At 42.7% G+C, this 21,043-nt stretch overlaps 1 protein-coding gene across 1 annotated transcript in view; it reads right to left on the bottom strand.

Moving 5' to 3' along the window:
* The window catches only part of LOC126419438 (TWiK family of potassium channels protein 7-like), a 375,205-nt gene that overhangs the window by 30,462 nt on the left and 323,700 nt on the right, over positions 1-21,043 (bottom strand). Inside the window, exon 4 of the mRNA XM_050086625.1 lies at positions 19,713-19,906. Coding sequence (XP_049942582.1) covers positions 19,713-19,906 — 194 coding nt within the window. The remainder of the gene's footprint in view (positions 1-19,712; positions 19,907-21,043) is intronic.

Below are 21,043 nucleotides of genomic sequence, written 5' to 3'. Positions count from 1 at the left end.
AAAACTATAAATTCACAGAAAACGAGGATGACAGCTGCGCTGAATAGTGTTTCTTATGAAATTTATAAAAAAAAATGAGAAAAGCTGCTTGTGACTGCCTAAAAATTTCTACATTAGTAACGTAAGACCGAGACAATTGCCAGCCTAGCTTACAGTTACTTAAACCGCTGCAAAATTGCTCGAGAGACGTTTATACACTACTGTCCATTAAAATTGCTACACCACGAAGATGACGTGCTACAGACACGAAGTTTAACCGACAGGAAGAGAATGCTCTGATATGCAAACGATAAGCATTTAAGAGCATTCACACAAGGTTGGCGCCGGTGGCGACACCTACAACGTGCTGACATGAGGAAAGTTTCCAACCGATTTCACACACTCAAACAGGAATTGACCGGGGTCGCCCGGTGAAACATTGTTTTGATGCCTCGTATAAGGAGGGAAATGCATACCATCATGTTTCCGACTTTGATAAAGATCGGATTGTAACCTATCGCGATTGCGGTTTATCGTATCGCGACATTGCTGCTCGCCTTGGTCGAGATCAAATGACTGTTACCAGAATGTGGAATCGGTGGGTTCAGGAGGGTAATACGGAACGTTGTGCTGGATCCCAACGGCCTCGTATCACTAGCAGTCGAGATGTCAGGCATCTTATCCGCATGGCTGTAACGGATCGTGCAGCCACGTCTCGATCCCTGAGTCAACAGATGGGGACGTTTGCAAGACAACAACCATCTGCACGAACAGTTCGACGACGTTTGCAGCAGCATGGACTATCATCTCGGAGACCATGGCTGCGGTTACCCTTGACGCTGCATCACAGACAGGAGCGCCTGCGATGGTGTACTCAACGACGAACCTGGCTGCACGAATGGCAAAACGTCATTTTTACGGATGAATCCAGGTTCTGTTTACAGCATCATGATGGTCGCATCCGTGTTTGGCGACATCGCGGTGAACGCACATTGGAAGCGCGTATTCGTCATCGCCATACTGGCGTATCAGCTGGCGTCATGGTATGAGGTGCCATTGGTTACACGTCTCGGTCACCTCTTGTTCGCATTGACGGCACTTTGAACAGTGGACGTCACATTTCAGATGTGTTACGACCCGTGGCTCTACCCTTCATTCGATCCCTGCGAAACCCTACATTTCAGCAAAAATGGCTCTTAGCACCATGTGACTTAACTTCCTAGGTCATTAGTCGCCTAGAACTTAGAACTAATTAAACCTAACTAACCTAAGGACATCACAAACATCCATGCCCAAGGCAGGTTTCGAACCTGCGACCGTAGCGGTCGCTCGGGTCTGGACTGTAGCGCCCAGAACCGCACGGCCATTCCGACCGGCTACATTTCAGCAGGATAATGCACGTCCGCATGTTGCAGGTCCTGTAGGGGCGTTTCTGGACACAGAAAATGTTCGACTGCTGCCCTGGCCAGCACATTCTCCAGAAATCTCACCAACTGAAAACGTCTGGTCAATGGTGGCAGAGCAACTGGCTCGTTATAATACGCCAGTCATTACTCTTGATGAACTGTGGTATCGTGTTGAAGCTGCATGGGCAGCTGTACCTGTACATGCCATCCAAGCTGTGTTTGACTCAATGGCCAGGCGTGTCAAGGCCGTTATTACGGCCAGAGGTGGTTGTTCTGGATACTGATTTCTCAGGATCTATACACCTAAATTGCGTGAAAACGTAATCACATGTCAGTTCTAGTATAATATATTTGTTCAATGAATACCCGTTTATCATCTACATTTCTTCTTGGTGTAGCAATTTTAATGGCCAGTAGTCTAGATAAATACAGAAACATTTTGACAGTATAATTTGTAAACAATTTCACTTCAAAGCTAACTGTAGTTACAGGAAACGTTGTATATTGGATAAGAATTGTCTCTTTGGCATTTATTGTTGTTTATGGCACAATGTACCTAGCTGAAGCTAAAGAAAACGAGTTCCTGCTCGTAGCTTATCAGAGGAAAATTACAGGGTGACTATGATGAAAAACTAATAGTTGAGAATCGTCACACCTTTGGGAAGAGTTAGAACGTCGACTTCCTTTCAGAGTGCAGCGTTCAACATCTGCACTTTCTCTGGTTTCAGCTCTTGAGAAATAATGGGCTGCCATTCTGCCACATTTCATTGAAAATGTCACCAGTAGTGTTCGAGACGTCATAAAGGCGAAGACTGGATACACCCCGTAATGATGTCGAATACTTTTGATCATGTAGTGTATCTAGTCCGCATAACTGCTCTTGGGCAGTGAAATATGTTCCTCGTGGTAGTGTAAAAGAACGTGACCAAATACAAGGTAAGCGAAGAAAAATGGGAACAATTTACTGATTGAGCTATGTTTTTCTGCAGCGTACCTAGAATACATCCCACTGAAACGTCGACTTCATCTCCTTCTCCTGAAAGATTTCTTTACAGGTTCGAAACATTTCAGCATTTTTTAATTCTTACTCTCTATTTGCCACTGCACAGTGAGGAATTGTTGTGAAAAGGTACAAGATAAGGTTAGAAGTCAGGTAAGGGTGGAGGTTACATAGCTGCAGGAATTATTCTCCTGACCCAGATGGAAGCTGTTAGCTGCGCAGACAATGAGAAGCTTACAGCTAATTCCTGCAAGCTGATGACATGTAATATTCCATAGGTACGCAAGAGACGTGCGTATGTTCTGGGAGACTACGCCACAAAACTAATCGTAATTTGAAAGGAAGTAGTCAGAGATGAACACGATCTCCACGTCAAGACGAGAATACTGATGAGTTCTACCTACGCCTCGCGTAGATCCGCACAATGGGCCGAGGGCTTAGGGGAAGGTTTGACCCTGTATCACGTCGTGCCGTAGTTAACTGGAGTGCAGCAATGTGTGTGAACGCTGTTATGCAGGGCGAATACAAATTCTAGCGCAACAAGGCAATCAACTATGCATATGGTTCGGGGCTTGAGTAGAATCAGAGACGGTGCATGGAGAGAGACGGTAATAAGCGTAAATTGGCTGCGCGGGAAGGCAGGGAGGAAAGAGGGTATGGAAATGTAGCGCAGTCCCTGTCTGCATTTGGGGGTACAGTGACAAAGCCTCGTGTGTAAGACAAACAAGGGTTTAACAACCGGAAGGAACGCAGCACGACCGTGGAAAGTAATGCGAAAATAACTGCTCACTTCATGTGCAGAGCGCATATGAACATGCGCAAATGAAAATTATAGTAAAGCTCCTGAAAACTGCAGCACCTAAAAGTATACACATAAATTAAATTAGGTATAACAATAGTTAGCAAAAATAAATAAATAAATAAATAAACAAAATTTAAAAAAAAAACATATAAGGGTATGTGATGTCTGATCTTGAGAAATGCTTAAGAAGTGAAACCCGTACTTATGCTGTTGAACTTCTAAATGTCGTGGTATTAAAGTAAAAAGGGGCTTGAATATTTTTCAGGGGAATGGCACTTCGCGCCATCTGCATTAGTGTTGACAATACACAAACATCGGTTACTGAAATACGCTGAAAACACAGTTTCTGGGCAAATTATATCCCCAACATTTTCGATGGGCGACATGACAGGTCAACGAACACGTAAGGGAAACAATGGGTTCTACACCTCTCCCCAAGTATGTCCGGGTGTTGTCTTCATGAAATATGGCATGCGCAATTGTCTGAAGGGAGAGCTGCTCCACTGGCTGTTAAACTTCGCTGGTTTATTGGCTGTTCTTCAAACTGCCATGATACGGTGAGACTGCTGTTTGTATTTAGTGGCGATCCAAAGCATCACAATGAGCGTTTTTGTTCTGTTCCGTTCAACAAAGCAGGATGACAGACTGCGGTTACCGTCGCAGCGTCTAAGACGTATACAACCACAACTGTAGAACAACTCCAAGTGGAAGTCATCAGAAGAAAAACGTTCTCGCAAGAATGTTTGATTTCACTTCGCAGCCAGTTTCAGTAAGCAAGTATCATCTTCAGGTCAGCCTAGAAGGCATATAAAGAATGCACAGTGAAAGCAGTGCACAATGATTAGACATTATATTTCTTTGCTTCTTGTATTGGGTAAATTAATTGTCACGGTACTTCACCTTTTGTATTGCCTTCCTACAGTTCTTCTTCCAGTGCACTTTCACAAGTTAGATATGATACTGTTTTGCTCTTGTAAAACTTCAGCTGTCTTTCTTTCTTGGCTTCAGTCTGAAATTTTTTTTTACATTTATTCTAGATATCTAAGTAATTTTTTTTATCTTTGGTTCATGTGTTGATTGTATCCATAACAATGTTGCATCCTAGATATTTAAAATAATTTATTTAACTTGCTTCAAGATTTTATTACTCTAGACTATTTTTAATATTACTGGTTGTGTTTCCTGAAGTCCATCACATTCGTTTTATCTACAGATAGTTGTAGGTTGGATTCTAAGGCAGCCTGCTGCAACTTATGTATACTCATCTGAAGGTCGTGTTCAGTCTCTGCAACCAGCGTTAGGTCATCTGCATACAGGATTGAGTTTAGTATAGTGTCATGATCTAAAAATACTCCTTTTTTATTCACCGTTTCCTCGAAAAGTGTCGAAGCAGCGTTGTGTTACACCCTCGTTTGTGTTCATTGGCTTTGTGATTATATGATATTTTCTGCATCTATAACAAGTCAGATGCTTGCGGATAGATTCTTAATAGCGTTTACGACATGAGATGCATAATCTTGTAGTCACTATATTCCAAAGCAATTCAATTTGTTTCTGGATGGGATCTTCCTTGAGCAAACTCAATTTTGTTTTCTTTTATCGAGATATCCTTCGTTCAAGTTAATGCTTCGTCAGTGGATTTTTTTATTTTTTTCCATTAAAAAAGTCTCATTTACTGTATGTACAAACATAAATTTAGGTTTTTAACAAAGTATTCACAAATTTGAAAGTCGACAAGATTTTTTGAAAATTTTTATAAATTTTATGTATTTTTATATATTTTAATACATCCTCTTTATTTCTATATTTCTTCACTATCCTTGATTAGGAAACATTGGACATAACATCTATTTACAATGATACGCTACGATCCGAATCATAACTCGTATAGCAGAAGTGTCTAACCCATGGCCGACAGCCCAAGAAGTGAACATCAATCACACGATCGTTTTTTTTGTGTATAGGAAAGTTACATACACAAAACGTGAAATTAACTCCATCTTTTTTTAGGATAAAAAACCATAAACATTTTTGCTCAGTGTTTATTGTAGCGTTAAACATATATTGTGTGGCCCAGAAATATTCGTCTTCTGCCAACGTGGCCCAGGTAAGCTAAAGGATTGGACGCCCCTGTCACAGAGGAAAGCAGCTGTACACGAGGGGAGAGTTGCAGCGATATACCGGGCGCTTATAATTAAAGTGCAGCTGCTTGTTGAGATCCAGTGTACGGTGTAATTATCGTATGGCAGCGTAACTTGGTAGATATGCTAATACGTTAATAGGGATCCGATTTACGCTGGAAAAAAATTAAGTTCAGTTGTGGTCGCCGGGTGCAAATCTGGTGCTGCACAGCGTCTTGTAGACGTCTTCGTTCTTCACACTGTAACAATCGTGTGAACGGCAGTTAATTATAAAACCAATATTATGTCTTTCGCACTTGTTCAAACTTTTCTACCCGCATCTCGTTTCTAACTCATAACGTGTGGAAACATTTCTAATGTCTTTCTTGCATTCGCAGTGCCAGATCACCTGGTGGCCAAAACTGAACTAATTTTTTTTCTGTTGTAAATCGTTTCCGCATTAACGTATTAGAATTTCTATCAAGCTGAGTGACGGTAGGACGATACAAGACGACTTAGACAAAATGTTTAGTTGGTGTGATGAATGGCAGCTAGCCCTAAATGTGGAAAAATGTAAGTTAATGCGGCTGAGTAGTAAGAAGAAACCTGTAATTTTCGGATACTAATGTTCTGCTTGACACAGTCAAGTAGTTTAAATATCTGAGCGTAACGTTGAGACGGAACGAACACGTAAAAACTGTGGCAGGGAAGGCAAACGGTACACTTCGTTTTATTGGGAGAATTTTAGGAAAGAATGGTTCACCTGTAAAGGAGGCCGCATGTAAGACGCTGGTGCGACGTATTCTTGAGTACTGCCCGAGAGTTTGCCATCAGTACCAGGTCTGATTGAAGGAGGACATCGAAGCAATTCAGAGACGGGCTGCTAGATTTGTTACGGAGATGCTTCGGGAACTCAAGTGGGAATCCCTGAAGGGAAGGTGACGTTCTTTTAGAGAAACACTATTGAGAAAATTTAGAGAAGCGGTATTTGAAGTTGACGGCCAAAAGATTGTACTGCCGCCAACATACATCGCGTGTAACGACCACGAAGATAAGATACAAGAAATTAGGGCTCATACGGAGTCGTACAGACAGTCGTTTTTCCCTCTCTCTATTTGCAACTGTAACAGGAAGGGAAATGACAAGCAGTGGTCCACGGTACCCTCCGCCAAGCACCGCACGGTGGCTTGCGGAGTATCTGCGTAGATGTAGATGTAGAAGTTCCACTGCTGTACGATAATTACAGCCTACAATCGACCTCTGTCAGTAGCTGCGCTTTGATTATATCGATCTGTTGCATGGAACTTGTAGATAATCCTCGCTTGCTGTAAAAAATGATTCCTGTACCCCAACAGAAATAAATGTAGCGTAATGTGGGGAAGTAATCGAGAAGACCCGTCGTTGTTTGTTTGCATGATCCGCTGTGGTTCTCTTTAAAAAGTGAAACCCTATAAGAATCTACTTATGGTAGAAACTTATGCTACACTGGGATTCATCGTAGAAATTTTTTGGGTACAGATATCAGAGCCGCTACGACGTATCGAATCCTACCCACACCCATCTCTGTTGGACTCAATATCACAGCTGGCCGCTGTGGTCGAGCGGTTCTAGGCGCTTCAGTCCGGAACCGCGCTGCTGCTCCGGTCGCAGGTTCGAATCCTGCCTCGGTCATGGATTTGTGTGATGTTCTTAGGTTATTTAGGTTTAAGTAGTTCTAAGGCTAGGGGACTGACGACCTCAGATATAAAGTTCCATAGTGCTTAGAGCCATTTGAACCATTTTTTCGCAAATTCACAGGTAGCGCTGGGACGCCCTTTCAGCAAGCTGCGTAGTGGCTCAAGCTTTCGGTTCCTGCAGAAAAGTTGCTTCGGAAGTTAGTCTACAAGATCGGCTAATGAAACGAAGAAGGACGAATCGGGGCGCGAACGCATTCGCGCGAATAGCAAGGCGAAGTATTTATGTTATTGATAACACTGCGCATATGGGTTGTAAGTAGGCTGTTTAGGTTTTTATGTTGGTGACGCCACGTGGCGCTCTGTATGAAAATCGCTGACGGTGCTGTGTGCAGTCTGTGGCTGATTGGACTCATTGTTGGAACATTCGCTTGTGTAGTGTTGGGCAGTTGGATGTGAACAGCGCGTAGCGTTGCACAGTTGGAGGTGAGCCTATGCCTATCAGTAGTTAGTGCCTTCAGTAGTTACAATATTTTATTTAGCTGGCAGTACTGGCTCTCTGTATTGCAGTAGTTCGAGTAACGAAGATTTTTGTGAGGCAAGTGATTCATGAAAGGTATAGGTATAGTTAGTCAGGGCCATTCTTTTGTAGGGATTATTGAAAGTCAGATTGCGTTGCGCTAAAAAATATTGTGTGTCAGGTTATTGATGATCAGAATAAGTAAAGAGAGAACTACCTGAGTTCGTTCAGTTTTACTCAACTGTCTTTGTATCAAATAACGTACAGTCGTTGATAATTTTTCCAAGGGGACGTTTCAGGGTCAGCATTATTTTTCTTTACGGCGAACAAATGAAATCTAAGCAGCAATGGCTAACTCGAATGAGGATATGAATAATGTGTCTGTGTGTGTGTGTGTGTGTGTTTATGTGCGCTGAATAGTCTCTAGATCGACGTAGGGATCCATCCGTGAACTTGAGATACAATAAAGCCAGTGTAAATCCCAAACAGTTTAGTTTCAAGACCCCTTTCGGTCACACTATATTTAAGTTACTTGTATTGGCGAATCGAAGTAGGAGACTGAAAGAAAACATGACCCGTGGACATTATTACAGTGACAAGTGTATCTGTGGAGTAACTTTGTCCGATAACGGTGCCTACGAATAGTCCGATCCAGAAGCAATGCGACGGCCAACAAAGGTCCGAGCAAATGAACAGTAAACTCATAAAACACTTATCAGCTTACATAAGCTTAAAGTAATGCCATTCAGCCACGAACCAAGTTGTATACCAAACACTTATTCCATCAATTTCTCAATGTCTTTCGTTGATGTGAGGCCCTTGCTAAATTGGAACGAAGGAAGAGACAGAGTCGGTTCAAAGAAGAATAACCAGATTTTTAGCACGAGAGCGCCGCAGAAATGATAAACAAATTGCAGTGAGGGTATTTCTTCTTTTGGACTCATTGCGAATAGAATAGGATGGCGGGACATGGTGGGGGATGGTTGTCGTACGCAAGGTAACGTACACTTAATATCGCACAGTGTCTAGCAGATTAAGAACTTACATATTAAATGTCTGAAGTATAACCACTGCTATCATGTTTGCAAAGGATATTCACAACGGTTATTTACGATCTAGGTTAATTATAACGACATTCATGATCTGCTGCAAGCATGACGTGCTACATGTACAGTAACGCTCGTAAAAGCGGCGGTTATAATTTTAATCTGTAATTTTATTATGTCAGTTTAAATATATGTGTTTTAATGTTCGTAAAAATTGTAGATGTTAGAAGAAATATAATGATGTTGTTCTTTTTCTGTACTACACTGGGCTTAATGCGATAGTTTTCCACGGATGTGTAAGTCAATGGGGCTCTGGCTCTCCAAACAAGAATTGGTATGTGTTGCTGGATTATTTTTGCACGTAATTCATTGTAGTGTTTACAGGTGTTTACAACATCTACTTACTCCATTCTGTATCTGACGTCGGCAGTGTAGACAGCCAGATCATTTAAACTATGGGAGTTGAATGTTGAATCTGAATTTTATTTCGTTTGATGTTGTAAGACACTGCAGGTTCCTACAGTTCTGAAGGTGCTAGCGTTTGAGAAACGAAACCGACGGCTTGTGGCTGCTCCACAGTTTATTTCTTGCAATTGCTGCCTGCACTTACTACAATTACTTGGTTTCTGTATTTGGAAAAATACAAAGTTTTTAGAACGGTATATTTCCGACAGTCACTGAATGATGAAGAAATTTTGGTCATGCAATTACACGAATTTTAATGTGTGTAACTGCCTCAGCATTCATCATCATTTTACGCAGTTCAGTCAGTAAAAATACATTTGTAATTTCCTTAATTCTCTTCGCCAAGGTAGTCAGTGGCATGTCACAAGGATTGCCCTACGCCTGCTTGCACATCCTCAGAACACTATCGTAGAAATAATTACTAACGTGTTGTGCATGTAACGAAGAATTAATTCTATAACTACATAAATCTTACATTTTTGCGAGCACATTACGCAGTCGAAAAGCGCAGGACGGCTTCTTTCATTTCTAAATGTTTTCGACACTGTCAATTGAGTGTTTCTTTCACAATACTGTTACGATTTCGAAGAGCCAGTTGTCATATCCAGACTACCAACAGATAAAAATGAGATAGAAAGAATTATTGTATAACCTAAAAAAACTGCTAAGCTGTTATCTACGTAACGATAAAAAAATCGTACTTAAAAGCACATGCTGCAAGCGATTTCCGTTACGTTGTCAACAATACTGAGTTTTTGTAGGCAGAGTGAAATCTTCCGTTTGTCAGTATTCGCAGTAGAAATATCTATACGGTGGCGCACGAAAAACTGGCCCCGAGTAAAGACTGGTCGCCAATCGTAATCACGAACAGTTGCATGCCACTAGCAGATACAACAACAAACAGATAAACATATAATAATCAGATAATAAAGAAATAACAAATAAGCTAACGCAAAAATCTGTATTTACAGTCGGTCGCAGGTTCGAATCCTGCCTTGGGCATGGATGTGTGTGATGTCCTTAGGTTAGTTAGGTTTAAGTAGTTCTAAGTTCTAGGGGACTGATGACCTCAGAAGTTAAAGTCCCATACTGCTCAGAGCCATTTGAACCATTTTTGTATTTACAGTAACAATCTTATCTTTTACATTACACTAGGTGCGTACAACTCTCCCGCATCAACTGTCAACAGTTCATCACGAATATTGCCCTTCAAGTATTCTTTTCTGGGTCATTTGCGTACCCTTTTTGCCTTAGATTGCCCCACAGGTGAAAGTCACTATTGGTTAGGTACGGCGAACGCGGCGGCCGCAATCCTTTGCCGACAGTGCTTTCTCTTTGCCGACAGTGCTTTCTTCGGTGAATCTTTCATGAAATTGTGAGATTGTCTCGCGTGAAATGTTATAGGTCGCCCCATACGTCGGCCCATGTGAGGTCAACTGTACCTAATATTCCTCAAAGATTCGGATGTATAGTGTTTAGCGTTTTTAAAAAATATGAGATCCACAATTGGACTTGCTGACACGTCACACCATACACCGATTTTTTTTCATTGTGGAGAGGTTCTCATCAATCGTATAGGGATTGTTTGTTGACTAGTATCGGGTGTTCTCGAGGTTCACTTGTAACTATCAGATAAAGCAAGGCTTCATGACTCATGAAATACAGCAACGACTCCAGGATTACTTTGTCGACAGAGCCACGCTCAGTAATTCACACGTTTTGTCTTATTTTCCTCTTTTAGTTCTTTTACACATGTCCTTTTGTAGGGCTTCATGCCAGTATGGTGTAAAGCACGTTGACAAGACGAACGCGAAACGCTCACTTGTTGCGGCAATTTACATATCGGCTTCTTTGGATTCTAGATCATTCGTGTACGAATATCCGCGATCACAGGAAGTGTACGAACGGATGAGGCTCGATTCTCCCGATACAACTGACCCTGTATTACGCCACTTTTTCGCCAAATCCTGTTTACTGCTCTTTGCTGGCATGGAAACGTCAGGAAACTGCTTTGTAAAAGTGTCCCGCGTTTCCGTAAATGAGCCCGTAGACATGTACGTCTCAACTATTGTGATTGTTTTTCGAAGAGGATACAACTCGCTGACATATCTACTACACACGTCTTAATCAACTCGCAGCGGCTTTGGTACTGACAATACATAACAGCTTCGAAACAGAACGGCCTCTCGTGCACCATCCTGTACTTCGGCGGTTCTTATAATTCCTTTCAGTACAATCATGTGGTAAGATTTTTGATAAGTTTTTTAAAAAATTAAATAAATTAAATACACTGTTTAAATTTCAACAGTTCAATGTAGAAAATCAGAAAACATAATGAGATGTATTGATGATTCTTGAAGTTTCCTGGCGTAATGAGTGTTCACGAAGTTTCAGAATTACACCCGGATGAAGTCGACGTCTTGCCACGATATTTCGACTGATAACCATTCAGTCATGCTCAGATGAGTGTTTTACACTGAAGGTTGCTGTTTTTTTCCCTTTATTCCATTTCGATTCTCCCCGCTCCCTCCAGAGAGGGGCGGGGGGGGGGGGCGAGGGGGGGGGGGAGGGAGGAGAGAGCGGGCTGGCAGCAGCGTCATAGGCCGCTCTACAGCCTACAGAAGAGTAAAAAAACAGAATGAGGATAAACAATTAAAACAGGCGATAAAATGGCGGAAAGTTGCGGAAGTTAAAAATATAAAACACGGGGTTGACGATGCGAATGAAGACACACAGGAAGTACACAGGCACAATTAAAAAACCACGGCGACAGTCTGGTTGCTGTACGCAAGAGTAAAAAAAAAAAAAAAAAAACACGTAGCAACACTGAAAGGAGACGCACAACACTGAACACTCGAGGTTTCTGGTACACTCGCTGACTTTATATAACAAAACTTGGCCGCGCACAGTGGCCGCGCGGTTTGAGGCATCGTGTCACGGACTGCGCGGCAACTCCCACCAGAGGTTTGAGCCATCTCTCGGGCATAGGTGTGTGTGTGTTGTTCTTACCGTAAGTTAGTTTAAGTTACTTTAAGTAGTGTGTACGTCTAGGGACCGATGACCTAAGCAGTTTGGTCCCTTAGGTATCCACACATGTTTGAACATCTTGAAAAAAACTTGGCGCGGAGGCGCATGCGCGTAGGTACCAGCGGCCTCAGTCGAGTTCAGCATCGTCTTCGAATATTCCTCCATCTGAGGCGAGTAGTCCCATGTGTAACGGTGACACAGCATGATCGCCCTCTGTCGGAAAGCGGGCTCGCAGTAATCAACGGGTCGCACACCTTATCCAGTTTTGTGGAGCGACAGTTAAATTTATTATAATAAAGGAAAAGTGATAATTTCTTTTTCTGTAGTATTAATTTTATTGTGTTAATCGGTTTTCGGCTTACAAAGCCAATATTGGAACAGAAGTCACACATCTACATTGAAGCAGAAATGTACAGTAAATAACAATTTTTGACGGTCTGGTGGTAACGTAACGTAAAAAGTTGAAAAGTAAATAAATATAAACGGAGGAAATAGGAAAAAACTAGAACAGAATCCTACATAACAGTTTATACTAATAAACAAAACCAATAAAATAAATTTAGTATTTTACAGGGCTACTTCCGGAGGTATAAAACATGGAGAGTAATACGCAAACCAATTGAAAGAAGACAGAATTATCAGTGTAATTACAGAATATACAAGGAACGTAAACAATTTCAATAAGAAAAACGGAAATGAGTAAATGCAGAAAAATGGAGGAATGTGAGGGAACATACAGAAAATGTGTTCGTTGAGAGTGTGGTAGTACTGCATTTTAAAAATTAAAAAGTTGAACAGTATACAAATATAAAAGGAGCAAACAGGGAAAACATTATCACTTTACTCAAAACTGTGCGTATCTTACATTTTGAATTAAATAAATGAAGCAAGTAAAATAAAAACAATACTTGATGAGAGAACTACAAGAGAAAACAGTAGTTGATGAGGCAACTGCAAGAGGTATTAAACTGTAAAACTGTAAAGGTAATAAACTGTAGAACAAAGGCAAACTAGCGCTTTTCGTTTATAATACTGTTCTTCTACCAAGAACCGACGTAAAATTCAGCTAACGGAAATTTATTATGTTGACACATGAATACTGAGCCTCCTACACGCCTAACATTTAATCGACCTACCGACGGACCGACCAAATTTGTAGCATCCTGAGCACGTCCTGGCCGTCTGCAATCAGAGAGCACAGCTCTGCTCTGTTGTTGTGATTTATTTATTTTACGTTCCCTGAGTTAACGTTTTACGACATCATCCTGGTTTCACACAGCAACAAAAACTGGGTTTTCCGTGCCTGTTTTAGAGCTAACGAGGTCAAAAGAAGCCGAGAGAAAGCTACGGGCAAAGATTGGCTAATGGAGAGAAAGGAACTCACCCATGCTCTGTTACTTAAGGAGCTGGTAGCCGATGATTATCGTAATTTCCTAAGAATGTATGAAACATTGTAAGTGGTCCATGATTAAGGAATTTTTTGCTAGCGCACTCGAGCAGATCTTATTTCGATGCATTGCTCACGCGCTGCCTGCGATATGTAAGCTATAAGAGAATCTCAGGCCAGAGAGCAGTGTTGGCTGCAGTAAGAGCAGTGTCAGTAGGAGTAAGTAGTAGCTAGCAGTCGTGTGTATAGCGTTGGCTGGGCCGATCGTGGGGAGCGATGGGGGTGCCTGAGCGTTGTAGTATAAGGTAAAAGCAGCGTCGCGCATATGTATTATTGTCCCATGTAAATGTTTAAAAAAAATCTCTTAATAATAATAATCTTTCTTATAAAAATTAACTTTTGACAATCATTCATCTCAATTTAAAGAATTTACTTATTTCTCCAATCCATGGTCACCCGATTATTGTAAAGCAAAATCAGTTATTTCGTTTTATACATGACAGATCTATCGGCCAGCATTGCACAGGGCTGTGCCAAAAAAAATTCTTATAGGAGAAGATGTATATGAGTTATCCGGCGACCTTATTGAGGTAAGAATTTCAATTTATTCAGAAGGATCTTTCAGGGCCATGCCGCAGCACTGCTGACGACCAAATTTACCAGTTTAAATTCACAGTCAATTATTGAAAGGTTATAAGTGAGGCACAATTTTATTGAGAGATTAGTCACATTGTATTATTGGTAGGTTACTGAATTCATCTGTTGGGCAGTCACACTGAATGTGAATTATATAATTATATGTTTTACTGTTGGGAGGTTATTATTTAATTTTTCTCTTGGGAGGTTACAACATGCATTTCGGAGCTGCTGAACGACATCAAACTACTCTTAACGAAAAAGAACATAGTCACAAGAGAGGCTGATACTTGCGACGAGAGGCTGTTAGCTACATTACGGTTTCACGCAACTGCCAGCAGTTAAGAGGATTTCAGATTAGAGCTGTTGTATACCCACAATTATTATCTAAAATGATTAGTGAAACGGACAACGTGATTTATAGTTTCCTGGGGAAATACATCCTGACAAGCAAAATAAATAAAACAAAACAAAACAAGTCCATACAAACTTTATTATTTCTGTACGAAGGGTAAAGGATGCCTCTCTTAAGTTTAAGAAATTCATTTCAAATGATTAGAAGAAAGACTACAAACGTTAATGGAGCACATAACCTAATAAATACAACAGATATACAAGAAATGAACCATTTAACAAATGTTAGAAACGTGAAAGAAAAACACACTTTGCTCTTCGTAGCTGAAGGGTTGGATATAGGCTGGACTTTCTTAACAATGTAGCACGTAGGCTATATCTTACGAATCAATTTGGTGTGTAGATTGTATGAGTCAGGCAGTATACCATCTGCCTTCTAGAAAAACGTCATCAACACAATTCCGGAAATTGCAATAGCCGACACGTGGGAGAACTATCTCAGAATCAGCTTAGCAGCTCGTACATCTAATTTGCTGACGAGAAGAATACAGAGAAGAATGGAAAGAAAATTGAGGATAAGAAGTGAAGAAGAACTACAGGATTTGCTGAATGGAATGAACAGTCTAAGAACGCAATATGGATTAAGAGTAAATCGAAACCGAGTGAGGTGGCTCAGTGGTTAGAACACTTGACTCGCATTCGGAGGACCGGTTCAAGCTAACGTCCGGTTATCCTGATTCAGATTTTCCATGATCTCCTTGAATCGCTTCAGGCAAATTCCGGGATGGTTCCCTTGAAAGGACATGACCGACTTTCTTCCCTATCCTTCCCTAATCCGATGGGACCGATGACCTCGCCGTTTGGTCCCTCCCCCAAATCAACCAACCAGTAAACCGAAGAAAGACTAAAATAGTGAGAAGTAGCAGGAATGAGGACAATGAGAAACTTAACATCAGGATTAGTGATCACGAAGTAGATGAAGTTAAGGAATTCTGATGCAAACAGCGACAGCCAGAGTTGCAACCAAAATGGATGTTTATTTAGTATTCGTACATCCATATTTAAACTGGTATGATTTTTATCAAAAATGAAATTCCTGCAGCTGTACTTAAGATTTTATATTTACTTCCCTACTAGTTTTGACGTTGCGTCAACGCCATCTTCAGGCCCGTACACTTTGATGAAATCATTTGTGTGTGGATCAGTCTAGAAGTCCGCGGTGAGACCAACACGTGCTCCACATGGATGGCTAGCAGTAACTAGTTACGTGGACTTCTAGACTGAGCCATACACAACTGATTTCATCAGAGTGTACGGGCCTGAAGATGGCGTTGACGCTACGTCGTAACTAGTAGCGAAATAAATATAAAATCTTAAGTACAGCTGGAGGAATTTCATTTTTAATAAGTTTATTTAGTAGGTGACTGGTTTCCGGATACGCCCATTCGCAAACCAACCAATGTTTGCCAAGTAAAATGTGCGTCAAAATAACAGTAAACAAAACGCATGCGCTACCAACTAACGCTGGAGTTACGCAGATAAGAAATTCTGTTACCCAGGCAGCAAAATAACCTACGACGGACAGAGAAAGGTGTAAGGGATCCGTGATCCCACGAACATAGATATCAGTGTCCGATGCCAAGGTCGATAGCAGACAGGAATCGATTGTCGAGCGCTGCGGGAGGTAGTGAACCTTGTGTCGAGTACGCAGTAGTACTGGAGAGTGTCGAGTGAGAAGTGGTGCTGGAGAGACGGGCAAGAATGGTGGTCGAGTGAGTTGTAAATGGTAAAATGCACCGGAGTATGACGAGTGAGCGCGTCCCCCTGATCGTCATGGGGTTGACCCTCACTAATACCGATTCGCGAGTGGTATGAAACGGAAAAGTGACAAGTGCCGAATTTCGTGTTTCGCGTCAACCGCGTCGGCCAGCAACAACCATGGATTGCAGTGAGGATTGTTGTGAATGTTAACCATCATCATCGCGTGTGACGAAGTACTGAAAATCAGCAACCAATAAAAAGATATAACCGAAATTAGACGTGTAAGGCGAAGGTAGCAACTGCCTCAGAATTTGTGTATTAGTAGGAAATATATATCAATTTGTACATCGCAACCTTTGTGGTCCTTAATAATAGACAAACTTTCAATCATTAACTATTCCGTCTCAGAACAGCCGCACTCGGTTGAAATACCCCCGAAACCACAGCAGAAAAGCCGACAGCCTTTCATCCATTAAGCACACGGTTATATAATCATAATTAACTATTTGGCGGCTTCGGTAAATTACTCAAAACCCAAAAGAGGAATTTAAACGGGGGTGTTTCATCTTGGCTCCCGTGCCAAGGACAGTTGCAATCTTCGGATCCGAGAAATGGTTTATTACGCACCATTTTTGGTTTCAGTGGAAAGACATTTGCAATTATCGGACGATTTTAGTACAAAAATAATTCGGTATTGTTGTTACCGTGACTAAAATTACAGTATTTCAACTAGAAACAGTGTAATATAACATATTTATGGTGAAATTAGAAATCGCGAGACAATTATTTAGACAATACACTGCAAAAGTGACTCAGGAACAGTAAACAATTTGTTTTTGTTTTACAAAACCCAACAGAGGAATTTAAACGGGGGTGTTTCAAAGGAGAACATTAAAAGCAGATTAGCACTGGCAGAAAGGGCATTCCCTGGCCAAGAGAAGTCTATTAGTATCGAACATAGATCTTAATTTGAGGAAGAAATTTCTGAGAATGTACGTTTGCATCACGGCATTGTGTGAAAGCGAAAGTGGACTGTGAGAAGATCGGAACAGAAGAGAATCGAAGCATTTCAGATGTGATGCTACAGAACAATGTTGAAAACTGGTGGACTGATAAAGTAAGTAATCAGGAGGTTTTCTGTAGAATCGGCGAGGAAAGGAATACATAGCAAACACTGTTAAGATATCATGGACTAACTTCCATGGTAATAGAAGGAGCTGTAGAGCGTAAAAACTGTAGAGGGAGACGGAGACTCGACTGCGTCCAGCAAATAATTGAGGACGTAGATTGCAAGCGCTACTCGGATGAGGAGGAATTCGTGGCGGGCCTCATCAGACCAGTGTTAGAAGACTGATGAAAAAAAAAATCTCCTCCACTCCCCTTCCTATTCCTGTTGCCACCCCACTCTACATCAACATCTACATCTATACTCCGGAAGCCACCCAACGGTGTGAGGTGGTGAGCACTTTACGTGCCACTGTCATTACCTCCCTTTCCTGTTCCAGTCGCGATTGGTTCGCGGGAAGAACGACTGCCGGAAAGCCTCCGTGCGCGCTCGAATCTCTCTAATTTTACATTCGTGATCTCCTCGGGAGGTATAAGTAACATCTCCGTAACGTTATCACGCTTACCAAATAACCCTGAGACGAAACGCGCTGCTCTTCTTTGGATCTTCTCTATCTGCTCTGACACCCCTACCAGATACGGATCCCACACTGATGAGCAATACTCAAGTATAGGTCGAACGAGTGTTTTGTATGCCACCTCCTTTGTTGATGGACTATATTTTCTAAGGACCCTCCGAATGAATCTCAACCTGGCACCCGCCTTACCAACAATTAATTTTATGTGATCATTCCACTTCAAATCGTTCCATACGCATACTCCCAGATGTTTTACAGAAGTAACTGCTACCAGTATTTGTTTTGCTATCATATAATCATACAATAAAGGATCCTTCTTCCTATGTACACGCAATACATTACATTTGTCTGTGTTAAGGGTCAGTTGCCACTCCCTGCACCAAGTGCCTATCCGCTGCAGATCTTCCTGTATTTCGCTGCAATTTTCTAATGCTGCAACTTCTCTGTATACTACATCATCATCCGCGAAAAGCCGCATGGAACTTCCGACACTATCTACTAGGTCATTTATATATATTGTGAAAAGCAATGGTCCCGTAACACTCCCCTGTGGCACGCCAGAGGTTACTTTAACGTCTGTAGACGTCTCTCCATTGAGAACATCATGCTGTGTTCTGTTTGCTAATAACTCTTCAATCCAGCCACTCAGCCGGTCTAATAATCCGTAGGCTCTTACTTTGTTTATCAGGCGACAGTGCGGAACTGTATCGAACGCCTTCCGGAAGTCAAGGAAAACGGCATCTACCTGGGAGCCTGTATCTAATATTTTCTGGGTCTCATGAACAAATAATGCGAGTTGGGTCTCACACGATCGCTGTTTCCGGAATCAAAAAATGGTTCAAATGGCTCTGAGCACTATGGGATTCAACATCTTAGGTCATAAGTCCCCTAGAACTTAGAACTACTTAAACCTAACTAACCTAAGGACATCACACACACCCATGCCCGAGGCAGGATTTGAACCTGCGACCGTAGCAGTCCCGCGGTTCCGGACTGCAGCGCCAGAACCGCACGGCCACCGCGGCCGGCTTTCCGGAATCCACGTTGATTCCTACAGAGTAGATTCTGGGTTTCCAAACATGTTCTATAATTCTACAACAGATCGATGTCAGAGATATAGGCCTATAGTTATGCGCATCTGCTCGACGACCCTTCTTGAAAACTGGGACTACCTGTGCTCTTTTCCAATCATTTGGAACCTTCCGTTCCTCTAGAGACTTGCGGTACACGGCTGTTAGAAGGGGGGCAAGTTCTTTCGCGTACTCTGTGTAGAATCGAATTGGTATCCCGTCAGGTCCAGTGGACCTTCCTCTGTTGAGTGATTTCAGTTGCTTTTCTATTCCTTGGACACTCATTTCGATGTCAGCCATTTTTCGTTCCTGCGAGGATTTAGAGAAGGAACTGCAGTGCGGTCTTCCTCTGTGAAAGAGCTTTGAAAAAAGGTGCATAGTATTTCAGCTTTACGCGTGTCATCCTCTGTTTCAATGTCATCATCATCCCGGAGTGTCTGGATATGCTGTTTCGATCCACTTACTGATTTAACGTAAGACCAGAAGTTCCTAGGATATTCTGTCAGGTCGGTGTATAGAATTTTACTTTCGAAGTCACTGAACGCTTCACGCATAGCCCTCCACACGCTAACTTTGACATCGTTTAGCTTGTGTTGGTCTGTGAGGTTTTGGCAGCGCGCCAGGCGCGAGCGATTGCCAGCTCGCACGAGGAGGTCGGTGAACAGGCCTGATTTAACAGACGGTCTGCCTCTGAACCAGTTGGGCGGACTTACCTGTGCCTGTGGTGCGGGTAGAGCAGTTTGCCGTCGGCGGCGATGCTGTTGACGGCCTTGTGCGGGTAGTCGACGCCGACCCCGACGCCAGCGGCGGCGGCCAGCTTTGCCTTGGCGCTGGAGTGGTGGCCGGCGCCGCCCCCGCCGCCCAGCCCGCAGAGGCGGCCGTACAGCCGGCGGAAGCTGCGCGCCAGCACGTCGCCCACCGTCGACAGGTAGACCAGCATCAGCGGGATGCCCACCAGCGCGTACACGATCGTCACCACCTTCCCCCACGGAGTCCGCGGCGACACGCTGCCGTACCCTGGCGACACACAGGACGCGCACGCGTCACACTCCGTCTCACCAAGTCCTGGCAGCTACAGCTGCATTTATACGGCGATTGAGCTGCCCCTACCGTTGGATTTTATGCAAACCGCACACCTTGAAACATCACATGCGAGATTTTCATGTCCTCTTCCCCTCTATGTTAACTGTTAGTCCTACCGAGAAAATGAACAGCACATTTTTGTAGGAAATCTAATGCAGTTAAATTTTGTACTATGATACGTTTTCGCTGGAGAAAATGTATCCCAGTACAAAATTTACCAACACTACTGGCCATTAAAATTGCTACACCACGAAGGTGACGTGCTACAGGCGCGAAATTTTACCGACAAGATGAAGATGCTGTGATATGCAAATGATTAGCTTCTCAGAGCATTCACACAATGTTGGCGCCGATGGCGACACCTACAACTTCCTGACATGAGGAACGTTCAAATAGCTCTGAGCACTATGGGACTCAACTTCTGAGGTAATTAGTCCCCTAGAACTTAGAACTAGTTAAACCTAAATAACCTAAGGACGTCACACACATCCATGCCCGAGGCAGGATTCGAACCTGCGACCGTAGCGGTCTCGCGGTTCCAGACTGCAGCGCCTAGAACCGCACGGCCACTTCGGCCGGCGACATGAGGAAGGTTTCAATCCGATTTCTCATACACAAACAGCAGTTGACCGGCGTTGCCTGGTGAAACGTTGTTGTGATGCCTCGTGTAAGGAGCAGAAATGCGTACCATCACGTTTCCGACTTTGATAAAGGTCGGATTGTAGCCTATCGCGATTGCGGTTTATCGTATCGCGACATTACTGCTCGCGTTAGTCAAGATCCAATGAATGTTAGCAGAATATTGAATCGGTGGGTTCAGGATGGTAATACGGAACGCCGTGCTGGATCCCAACGGCCTCGTATCACTAGCAGTCGAGATGACAGGCATCTTATCCGCATGGCTGTAACGGATCGTGCAGCCACGTCTCGATCCCTGATTCAACAGATGGGAACGTTTGCAAGACAACAACCATCTGCACGAACAGTTCGACGACGTTTTCAGCAGCATGGACGATCAGCTCGGAGACCGTGGCTGCGGTTACCCTTGACGAAATATCACAGACAGGAGCG

Source organism: Schistocerca serialis, chromosome 9, assembly GCF_023864345.2.
Source record: "Schistocerca serialis cubense isolate TAMUIC-IGC-003099 chromosome 9, iqSchSeri2.2, whole genome shotgun sequence".
NCBI classification, from domain to species: domain Eukaryota; kingdom Metazoa; phylum Arthropoda; class Insecta; order Orthoptera; family Acrididae; genus Schistocerca; species Schistocerca serialis.
This window is presented reverse-complemented; position numbering and strand designations above follow the sequence as displayed.